Source organism: Uloborus diversus, chromosome 9 (assembly GCF_026930045.1).
Source record: "Uloborus diversus isolate 005 chromosome 9, Udiv.v.3.1, whole genome shotgun sequence".
Lineage (NCBI taxonomy): Eukaryota > Metazoa > Arthropoda > Arachnida > Araneae > Uloboridae > Uloborus > Uloborus diversus.
The window spans coordinates 10,550,608-10,562,838 of record NC_072739.1 but is presented as its reverse complement, the minus strand read 5'-3'; the positions used below and the strand labels follow the sequence as shown (position 1 = coordinate 10,562,838).

The following is a 12,231-nucleotide window of genomic DNA, read 5'->3' as shown; positions in this document are numbered from 1 at the left end:
CATCCACCTATAGATAAATACTTCGTTGTCCGAACTTTGAAAACTACGTTTTCATATAGGGACACTTAAAGAGACTCAATTGAGCTCAAGCAGCAACATCGTCGGTCTGGAACGCACCGTTAAATATTCCTCCGAAACGAACTCACTCCAAAAAGAACGAACTGAAATGAAGTAAAAACCGGCGGTTTGTTTACAAGTTTTTTAACAAAATGTGAAATATTGAATAACTCTTGAACTACTTTTCTGCTAAATTTATTCTTTGAAACTGTAAAAAAATAATTTAATTCTGTCACGAAATTCTAAAACACTCTTTTGAAACTTGGTTGGTATCCTTTTTTATTGTGCAATTGTTTCTTGATTCAGTTTTTCTGCTCTGCATTAAATAATTGACAATTAATTTTAGTGTATTTTACGGCCAATTTCTAAATGCATATAGAGTATATGTCGTCGTGAAAAACAAATTCTATGTAAAAAAGAGTGCTAACATTCTAAGATACAAAAAAATAGCACATTCACACGTGTTACAAGGAACTACTTTTAATATAAAAGTATAGTTCCTTGCTTTGGGTTATATGTCATTTAAGTGCTTCAAGCAGCATAAAACATAAATGTATGAATCCTTTTGCGTGACTTATATGACTGCTACCCCTTCAAAAAATTTAATAATTCTATGTTCTGTGATCAAAAAATAGCGTTAGTCTTGATCTCAGCACATAATAATTGCAATGAAATTTATTTGGTATGATAAAAATGCCAGTTATTCTACAGCTTTTCTATTCATGTTCGTTTTATGGAAAATTCCCTTTTTTTCCCCCTGTATGTGTTTAGAAGTAAAAGTTGAAATTATTAGTTCCAAATAAGGGATAATAATCCAACGTTAAAATGCAAATTTGCAGGAAACTGCAGTCACATGTGTATGGATTACAAGGAACCCCATTTTCAATATAAAAAGAAGTGAGCTAAATATTCGAAAAGACATCGGACAAAAGATTTTTGTTCGATGCTAATCCATTTGATCCAAATCCATCCCACCCATCTAAATGAGGCATTTTTACGATATGTTTGAAGTTCGCACCCGTTTAGAATTTGTTTATTCCCAGAATTTAAAACTTTGGCTTCTAATTCTCATGCATTGGAATGTAAGGAACCAATTTGTACAATAAAATGAAGTATGAACTTCTCCCCCAAAAAATGTTGCACTTGAAAAATAATGGTTTGTATGTATTGCGAACAGAGATTTTCCCATCAATTTTTCTGAGGGTATAATTCCAGTAATCCATTACGCACAATTTGTGTATGTGATCATACACATAATATGTCATAATATGAACATTTTAGAAGCTTGAGGGTCTCTCTACACTTTCTCTGCCTCTCATTCTGGTTTTGCCTCTACATTTTCTTTTCTTTCATGGCCACAGATGTAATTTTTTAAAGTAGTTTCTTTGTGATTTCTATTCTTGCTTTGTTTCTTTCCCTTTCTTTTAGAAAATATTCCGAGTATTTAGCCGAGTTTTCTTTCATCTTTTTACGATGATTTCGGAATCTTTCAGTGCTGTTCATTCTTCTGCAAAAAAAAAAAAAAAAAATGTGTAAAGTGAATAAATATAGCACTACAAGTCCCAAAATATATTGTTGAACATGTTTTTTTTTTGAAGTTCTTTGAATTTTTTAACCCCAATTGAAATTAAAAACATTAAGTTTTGATTCATTTAAAACTTTAACTGACAGAATTTTAAAGTTTTTTTTAATAAATATTTTAATAAAAGTTTCATTACTATTTTTATTATTTCTTTATATTTATTTTGAATTTGAAGTAAAAAATAATCTGTCCCTAATATTACATTATTTGTTTTAAAAAGTAAAGGGGAAAAAAGTCAAATGCTGAAAGCAAAATTATACATTTTTATACATATTAAAAAAGATAAAATATTGTTTTGGTTTTTTAAAGTTTTATTTAAAAAAAAAATCTTACCTTATTGAATAGTTGCTTTAATTATAAATCAAAAAATACAAAAATGTTTCTTAGGAGAACCAATAATATAGAATACCAAGCTAAATAAATCAACTGCACATGCTCTAAAGATACTAATTTTGAATTAACTGGTGTCTAGACAAATAAGTCAAAGGCCAAAGGTTAGGTCAAAGGTTAAAACATTAGTGCTGTCATCTACATGCATTCCAGAATTACATTTGTGTTTAATTTAAAAAGATGTTGCGGGTGTGACTTTAACTAAATGTCACACCCGCAACAGGAACATGTCACACCCGCAACGCTTAATAACTCCAATTAAAACATTAATTAATTTTTTTTCTGTTTGTTATTCAAAGTACTTTAGTAAACTATTTTAGAATACAAAGTTTCAAAACTTTTAGGCAAATAAATTTTTCTGTGGAAATATAAATGCATTTTTTTGTTGCGGGTGTGACACAATAATTAGAATAATTAAATATGCTTACCTTTTGTAGTGAAGATTAGTAGACATTTCTCTTCAGGAAAAAACTGTTGCTAATGAATGTCAGATTATGTGTGAAACTTTATAGATTTCTAGAATTATTTGTTCAGCTGTAATAGACCATGCAACATAAGCAGTTTTGGTGCAGTCTAGTTTGCACTGATATAGTTCCACTTTAGTAATTAAAATAAGAATGTTAATGACATAAATGAAATTTTTTTCAATAAAATATGAAATAGTATACTTTTAACAGTGTGTATGCAAAATTTCAACCACATTGAATGAAATTTGAATTTTCATCCTCATGTCCACTTTTTTTTGGATTGGGCGAGCATTTTAAACGATATAAAGCAGCCACATAGTTGTATGCTTTTAAAATGATTTTAATCTCTGATTTTTAAAAAAATTCACTTTTTAAATCATGATGTAAAACCTTGGAGACACTAAGTTCATCATTCAATGCAATATACTTCTCTATTTCCCTTATTTTTGGTATTGAAGTATTTTTAATATGAGGCAGTGAGAAGCAAAGGGATGTAAGTGGACATTTTCAAGTTTTGAGTAAAACAACTATAAAGATAACATCCTAGGTAGGCTTTTATTGACTTTTTTTTTCTAAATCATGCTGTACAGCAGCACCTACCAGGTCTACTAGTACCATCTCTTGCCTCAAAATAGAGGAGAGGTACACCGACCATTTGTACTGGTTATCCCCAAATTTTTAATTTTGCCAATTGCATCCCTTTGCTTCTCACTGCCTTTTATGGTTCCCGTTCTGTATTTACTCAGTTGAATTTCACTTTATCATTGGTGCTCTACAACCAGGAAGCGCCCCAGATTGAAATTTTTCAGGAGGGCAGAAATCCTTAATTTGCCAATTATGGTACTCTAAATTTTGCCGAATAATGATAGTTTTTTCTGAATGAAACTTCAAGTTTCACTGAATGATGATAATTTTGCCGAATCGTCTGACAAAATTTGCCGAACAAGGAAATTTTTTGGGAGGTTACAGTGACCTCCCATTGGGGCACCTCTGCCTGCAATAATCATCTACCAAATTCTGTGACAGGATCATGGTAACAGTCTCAGAATGGCAAAGGTATTTTCCAAAAATATTTTCATTTTGGAAAAAAAAAACATATGTTTGGAGCAGACTTAGATAAAATGAAAAGCTTTCTGCGAACACAAATCCTAGCTAGAAAATTTTCTGCAAATAATTATTTTGCCTAACTCACCCTTGAATAAAAAATTAAATTTTTATTCAAATATGAAAGAGACAAAAAAAAAAAAAAAGCTTTAAATCATTTAATTTTTTTTACAATAACATATAGTTTGCTTATTTTTCACCAACTGAAGAAATCTGCCAAAACCATTACTTTTTTACACATGTGCTTTAAAAGGCTTTAACAGAAATAAACTCTGGGATTTTCTTAAAAATTTCCCTTAAAAAAAAAAAAAAAAAAAAAAAAAAAATTACATCAACATTAGCAGGGGTCGAAGTAGTCCTATATATCCTATATTTCCTATATTTTCAAAGAAAGCATCAAAATCGTCCTATATTTCCTATATTTTTCAAAAATGTCCTATATTTCCTATATTTTTCAAAAATGTCCTATATTTCCTATATTCTTGTTTTTTACCCTATATATCTTTTAAAAAGAACAGTAAATAAACTTTCTGACATCCGGTTTTTCGCTGAAAGTACGTGCCCAAACGAATTTCAAATTAAAAAACTCAACTGACTAAATTCTGCAACAGGCACCTTCTCTCATTGGCTACAGCAATGTGACATCACTCTATAGTGGGCAGAGTTTCGAGAACTAAGGCTGAAGTTGATTTTAGAATTTTGCATTTGGGAGGCAATAGCCGTTTGTTTTGTTTTCTATCATGGTTTTCGTTGGTATATTTTTGTGTTTTGTGCATCTTCTGGTTGGAATGTTCTAATTTTCTTTTTGCAATCTTTTCTTTTTGTGGAATTTTGGGATTGTGAAATGTTAGTTCCTTATGATGTTAAAAGGTAATTTGTTGCAGTAAGTGATATTATAATGGCGAAATCGCATCGCTTAACAAAATTTCGTGTGGAGTTGTTGAACCTGGAGGACATTAATTCTACAAATTTTGGTGCATGGTGCACTAAAGGAAAAGATGATTTTACCACTTTTTGCCATTTTTGCAACTGTTCAGTGCCCATAAGCAATAGTGGATTTTCGCAATTCAGGCAGCATGCTAAAACATTCAAGCATAAAGAAAACTCTGAAAAACGTCTAAAGGATTCTTCTCAAGCTCCGTTTGTTCTTAATACAAGTGGTAAAGGGTTCAGTTTAGAGATAAAATCAAAGAACAGCGGAATTAGTACTTGGGTCATGAGTGAGGAAGAAAAAATAAAAATTATCTTTGTTCAAATTTTGTTTAGTTATTTAGTCTATAAAGTACACTGTTTTTTCAAATATTATTCTTTCAACTACAGGAAAGTCATTTCAGATGTAAGATATAATTTTGTTTCAGGTTTTTTTTTAAACAAAATCATTGATAAGAATAACTAAATAATATATGATATGTATTATTTCTTTTTTCATAGAAAAATTATTTGTATAATGTGTCCTATATTTGTCCTATATTTTTTGTGGAAAATGTCCTATATGTAACAAGTCGGTCACTTCTACCCCTGCGTTAGCAGTTTAAAAAAAAATTTCTGCAGGGCCGAAAATTTTCTGCGAACGCAGTTCGCGCATTCGTCTATATTATGCAAGACTGGTTTGGAGAAACTAAAAGATTTAAAAAAAAAATGCTGAGATCATATTGCAAAATTACACTTCATTCACAAGGAAGATAGAGAAGATGTGACGAAAGAATTACATTTCTTGGCGACCTTAATCATGTTCTTGGCTTAAACACAAATAAATTAGAGCCCAGAAGACAGCAAATATGAATCTTATTGGTTAATCTTACTTTTATTTAAGATAAAAGCTTCAAAAGTGGCATAGCGGTGAGCCTTTTGGAAACGGTGTTTACTTTCGGTCAATATCTTCCCTGATCAGAAAAGTTTTGTTTTCTTCAGACCAGGGTTTGTTGATATATATCGCGGTATATATATCCAATATTTATTTTGAATATATCATGGGACATTTTGATATTTTCGATATTTATTTTTTCAACTACGGTATTTTCAATACAAAACGTATATTAATCATAGTAATATTGTTCATTTATTATTAAAAATAACTAAAAAGTTATGTACTATATTTTTATGATGTATTAATACATCATTAATATAGCAAAGTAATATAATATTCCATTTTTACTTGCATTTTATATTCATAAAATTATTAGTAATATAACAATTTTAATTCACATTAAAAGTGCCTAATTAAATATTAAACATTGCTCAGAAAAAAAAGAAAATTTCTTGTGACTGTGCACCAACTAATGCATATTATTTATTTCTGAATCATATAACTGTGTAAAAGTAGCTAAGAGAAGAAAAATGAGTGAAACAGCTAATGCTAAATTACCTCCATTAAAATTGATAGAAATGTAAAATGAAATATTATATATAAATGAAAAAAATCTTAATTTTTAGTCTACATATTGTAATTATAATATTAGAAAATAAAGAGTGATTTGAGGATGTATTTACTATTTTGAGTACTTTAGTTTGTACTGATTGAAAATATTGGATACGTATCAAAATATCTGATATTTTCGATATTTTTGAAAATAATCATATTTTCGAACCCTGCTTCAGACAATGAACCTGTGTGTTGAAATATACAATCTTTTTACATCATCATCAGGAATATTAATTGCAAAAATATGTAAGTTGTTATGCAACTCAATCAGGGAGACTTTAGGTTGAGTTCGTATGTTGAATATGTGCAGTGCTCAACTCTATCATAAATTTAAAACACGTTCTTAAAAGTTTTTAAAATTTGCTTATTTTCAAAAAATTCAGAATAAATCCCAAGAGGGATCCTAATAGACACTGTTTAAAAGGATCTCGGATGTGCAAACACTAAATAAATGGGAAGCAAACTTTTTTTTTGTCTTTTTATTATCCTCTAATTTTGTTGTATTAAAAAAAATATGTGTCAAATTATATTATAAACATTTTCTAGCATATTTTTGAGCAATATTTTTCATGACAAATGTAAATATGTGTTCTGCATGTCTTTATTATATTTTATATATTTGTAGGTCTTTTAATAACAAGCAAGCAATATGGCATTTGGAATGGGTTTTGGCAATCCAACTACATCTGCTTCCACATTTGGCACACCAGGTTGTAATATCTTTCATTTTTTTCTTTGTTTCTAAAACTTTTTCCTTTCATTTTTTATTAATTCTTTATTGCAGTTACAATTCTTATTTTACAATTAAACTTTTGGTTCAGCAACAGACACACTCATCGAATTTTACAAATCAGGGGTAAAATTTACAAATCTTGGGTATTTCTTATATTTTTACGTGCCGTTCCTGTTTTCATTTCAAATTCCAATTACATCCTCTGCATTAAAAAACTTGCTTGTTTTTCTTTACTATCATTCTACCACTTGGACATTAGCCATTTTGTGGTTCGTATTATTTTTAACTCCCTTTTTCTGTTACATTGTGTAGCTGAGGACTTGTACACTTATCATTTTCCTTCATTTTACATTTACAGTAGTCAATTTACAAAAAAAAAAGTTTTTTCAGTAGTGTTAGTGATGGAAAGACTATTGTGGAGGGCCGTATACAAGAGGGGGGGGGTCTTAGGGTTCAACCCCCCCCCCCCCCCAAGAAAAGTTCGATTTGGCATTTTTAATTTTCGTTTATATTTAAAAATTTCCAAACAATATTGTTCCAAAACTCACATGTCTTTCATATGTATATTAAATGCATAAAACGCTTTCATAATAGATAGCCCTTGTACATTAGCACCCTCCCGGAAATTTTTTTCTTGTTACGGCCCTGCTATTGTGTATCATATCAGATTTTTTAAAGAAAATGTAACAAATTTACTTACGTGTAAATTCTTCCCGCTTTGAAATTTTTGTCTGATTTGTTGGAAACCAAGATATATATTTGAAAATTTTAGATTCGTTAGATTTTATAATTTTAGAATATAAAATCTAATATGTCATAAATTATTAGATTTTATAACTTTAAATACATAACTGTATGACCTTGGTAGCAAAATATTAAATTTGAAACGCTGTAATTATTCCATGTGTATCACTAATGATTGTTGCATTCATTGTGTTTTAGATATAAAAATAGCTGAGCTCGTTACATTTCTGTTTAACTTGATTTTTTAGAAAATTATATGCAAAGTAGTGATGTGCTGGATCGTTAAAAATGTAGATTCGTGGATACGAATCATTCATGACAGTCCTCACTTTTTTACCCAATTTAGTCCCGGTCAAAGTGTAAAATATGTAATGGAAGGTATTTCCGTTCGGGTAAAGGCCCAACTTCTTTAAAAAATCTATCTATAAGTGAAAACATCATCAAGATTTTAATTTAATCATAAAAGAAGTTTTAGGAAGGGTATGAGAGATTCGGCACGAAAGGGTGGTAGGAGGTATGGGACACCGCTGCATTTATGCTGAAAAGAATGAAAAAATATTCTAACTTATTTAGTAGATGTAGCAGCAATGTTCTAAAGCTGTTACACCTACTGATCAAGCTAGAAATTATTTTTGTGCATTTTATTTCAAGATAAATGTAGAGTTTACCCATTCCTTATGACTTGCCCCTAAGGTTGAAATTAGACTGACGGGCCCATCTTTACGAATGGTGATGAGAGAATTCATTTTCACTTTTTTTTCAAAGAATGCCTAAAAAAACCAAAATAAGGTATAACACAATCACCATCTCAGTAAAAACTGATTATTGATTACTGAGATGATGCCTTTTAATTTTATAAGAAATAAAAACTCATTTAAATTGAATTTAATGGTATTCTATGGCTACAAATACGTTGAATTTCAAATATGTAACAAAATATAAGAATAAAAGATCCATTTAAGATCCGTCAAACATAAAGCAGATACGGATCTTTATTTTCTCTTGGATATCCATGAATTCAGATATCCTGCACATCCCTAATGCAGAGCATAAATCAAATGGTTGCAACTTTATTTTTACAAAACGCTAATTTAGATATTTTAGTGAAAACTAATTCTTGTATGTAATTTTTCTGGGAAAACTGATTGCTGTTAGTCATTGAAAATCATGAATTTCAAAACTGTAAATGTGTTATACACTATTACAGGGTTTCCGTTACCGTAGCATTTTTCGCAAAAAGCGAAAATGGTATCTCAAATTACAAAAATAAAGCAAAGCATTTTCTCTTTTTTGCTCAAAACTTGCTCAATTGCTCAAACAAAAAGGTAATTAATTAAGAAAAAAGAAAAATGTGTGATCCAAGAGGGGAAGCAGCATGGCAATAATCAAGCCAAGATTTTAAAATTACTATTAAGTTCAGCAATACTTAGTCTTCCAGCATTATGACCCCTCAATAACTGCATTATTAGGGAGTGGACCAAACATGTAGTTTCTTTTTTTATTTTACGTTAAAAAAAATAGCTGCTGTACTTATTTCTGTAAAGATGTCATAGATGAAATTAGAATTTTATTTTCTACTGGAGATGAAACACACTGAGGCATTCAGAAAGATATGAGAATATATAACATTTTAGCATTTTGCTAAAACTTTTCCCCCAATTTTAGCTTTTATGCTAAAGAACTTTTGAACCCAGCTTAAACCTTGCCCTATTATAAATAGTCTTTACTCTCTGGCTTAAAACCAAGGACTCTGGGGATTTAACATTCAACCTCCCCTTCTTGCTGCATCTCTGCAGTGTTGTAATTAAATATTTTTCCAGATACAGTTGGATTCCGCTACAATGCGATCCGACTTGCGTGAAATGGTTATAATGCGAGTTTTTCATGAGTAACGAATTTTTTTATTGCTGATGCAAATTACTTGCTTGCAACATGAATTTTTTTGAAAGGAGCGGCAGAGCATTAGAATGGGCTTCATTGACACTAAATACTGGTTTCGTGAATGGACTTTCATCCCTTTAGCATCATTGACAGCGGAAGTTCACACACTGTATTAGTCTAAACAACGCTTTGCTTTAGTTTATATAAATTACCGCTCCGATTCTTAACTTTTTTTTCCCTTCTTAAGAATGTTGATAAAACAAAATGGTTCACAAACGAGGACTTTCATCTTAAGATTTCAAAAGTGGAAAGAAAAACAGAAAGTTTCTGGCAGTGCAAGAAAAGGTAAAGATTCTCGATACTAGAACAATTATAAAGTGCCTCAAAGGTAGTACGACAATTAGGTATGAGTTAATCCTCGATACGCAGAATTAAAGATCAAGAAAAGGAAATCTGCAAAAGTTCAGAACTTAGTTTTAATAATGAAGCCCGCAGAGTAATGTCTGAGCAAAATACAAACATGGAAATGGAAGCCAGGCCGAAAATAGTGGTGTTCCCACATTGCATAAACTTCATATTTTTCATAATTATAATTAAAATTACGATATCTACTGTTCAGTGCAATTATAATGCAGTAATGTTCTTTCTGTAAGTACCCTACTGTTAAAGTACATGTATCTTATTGATCATGGATTTTGTGCTTCATAACAGAGTAATCATGTTAAATCGCAACGCTTTTTCTAAAATACAGTAAAAAGTTAGTTCTTTATAAAACATACGGTAATATATAGTTAAGAAATGGTTTGAAACAATTTGAGGGGTGTTAACACATGTCTGAAATAATTGGGTATGCTTATAAAAAATTTCTCAACATACGTTGTTCCGCAACGCGAAATTCCGACTTGCGCGAGGGGTCTTGGAACGCATCCCTCTCGTAAGTCGGGATCCGACTGTAACAGTATAAAGTATAGTGAGACCATATTACACTTTTACAGAACTGAATCAAAGGATTTTGTTGCTACAATATCTTTTTGTGTATTTTTTTTTTTTTTTACCAGCATCTCACCTAGAATTTTTTCAAATTAGGAAAAAAAAATGTATATAGAAGGGATTCTCAAACTTTTTTGACTCACGGCACTCGTTATAGAATTATAAGTTTTCACGGCACCTTAATCTATCCCTATTATATATATATATTCAAATCAATATTCCTTCCGTGATTTGTAAGCCCTATTGAAACAAATACTGTATTATGAAGAAAATACAGCAACTTGGTTTTTTCACTTTAATTATATTGTAGCACAAACCTTATATGATATTTTTTCATTTAAATACTGTATTACCAATACAGCAACAATGCTGACTTTACTGGAAAAAGAAACAGTCCAAATTTTGTTCCCAAAAGTATCGATATGTGGACCTTTCCTATTGCGACTGAAATCCAGTCTGAAGTTTACGCTGTAACAGAATACGATCAATCTTAGAAAATGATATTGTGATCCTTTGGTGCAAATCTCATAAATGACGTGGCCCATGCAGCTCAAGATCTTCAATTATCAAAATAAAAAAATTGCTTGAAGTTAAGTCCAGAGAGCATGTTGGTCAAGAATTCAATGGCGAGGTAGGCTATTGAGAAAATGGAGAGATTTGTCAGACGATGAGGGGTGCCTCATCTTGTTGGAAAATAACCAGCCATTGATTGTGACAGGTCACAAGTGGCATAAGTATTAGACTTAAACCTTGTTCACATATCTGACGTTTGGTTTTTTTCTCCAGTAAAGTCGATGGTGTTGCTGTATTGGTTAATATGTTTCTTCAATAAGCCTTCTAAGCCTTGGAGGGAATTGTCACAAAACCCGACACTTCACAGCAGACCACGTCATTTCTTATGGCACCCTAGGGTGCCACAGCACTCAGTTTGAGAACCTCTGGTATATAGTGTCAGGGGTGCCCATCCCCCTCCCCCCAAGTTCAATGCCGCAAATCCCCCCCCCCCCCCAATTTTTTTTCAACTCTCTCTTACTTGTTTACTTTTTTATTTTCTAGCTCTTTTTCATTTTATTTATTTTTTAAATATGTTTTATTTATTTATTTTTAAATTTGCTTTACTTATTTGTTTATTTGTTTTTAATTATTGGTTGTCATTATTATTTTATTAGAAAAGTTCTGTGTTTTATGCCAATGACACACATACACAAAATAAATAAATAAATGAAACACAATATAAACAGAATAAAATAAAATAAATAAATAAAATTAAAAAATTCATCAATTAAATTAAAAATAAAGCAATAAATAAATTCAATTAAATAAATTAAAAAAATTACAAAATCCCCCCACGAAAAATTTTGATGGCACAACTTGCGCCATAATCCCCCCCTGTGGGCACCCCGTATAGTGTTACATATAAAGTAGCAGTGTGTTAATTGAAGTGAATAATTATTAATCTTTTCACATCATCTTTCAGCCTTTGGTGGATTTGGCTCTACTGCAGCACCTGCAAGCTCAACAGGCTTTTCTTTTGGAGGAGGTCTTGGAACAGCTACGACCACTGCAGGCACAGGATTCTCTTTTGGAACATCAGCTCCTTCATCTGCCCCCTTCTCTTTTAGTGGAATAGGTACCACCACAAGTGCACCTTCTTTCGGTTTCGGTGGCTTTGGTTCAACAGGTGCTACCACAACAACATCTTCAGGATTTACTTTTGGTAAGTTGATTCTTGAAGATGATTCTAGATTGAGGAATGTTTTCCTTTACTTGCATAGGTGTTATTTGTTCGAGAAGAAATTTTAATATTTCTTGCATGTTTAATTTCTTTACCTTAAGTTGATTCAAGATTCTTTAGTGCTAT

The 12,231-nt window shown here is 31.0% G+C and overlaps 1 protein-coding gene across 2 annotated transcripts in view; it reads left to right on the top strand.

Annotated features, from left to right (window-relative positions):
- Positions 1–205: 205 nt before the first annotated feature.
- Positions 206–12,231, top strand: part of LOC129229267 (nucleoporin p54-like) — a 42,779-nt gene continuing 30,753 nt past the window's right edge. The window contains exons 1-3 of one of the 2 annotated variants that reach the window (XM_054863538.1): positions 206–322; positions 6,648–6,732; positions 11,848–12,087. In XM_054863538.1, the coding sequence (XP_054719513.1) occupies positions 6,672–6,732; positions 11,848–12,087 (301 nt within the window). In that variant the 5' untranslated portion in view covers positions 206–322; positions 6,648–6,671. Of the gene's footprint in view, positions 323–4,355; positions 4,471–6,647; positions 6,733–11,847; positions 12,088–12,231 lie in introns of those variants that run through there. The other variant, XM_054863539.1, reaches the window with a different exon arrangement.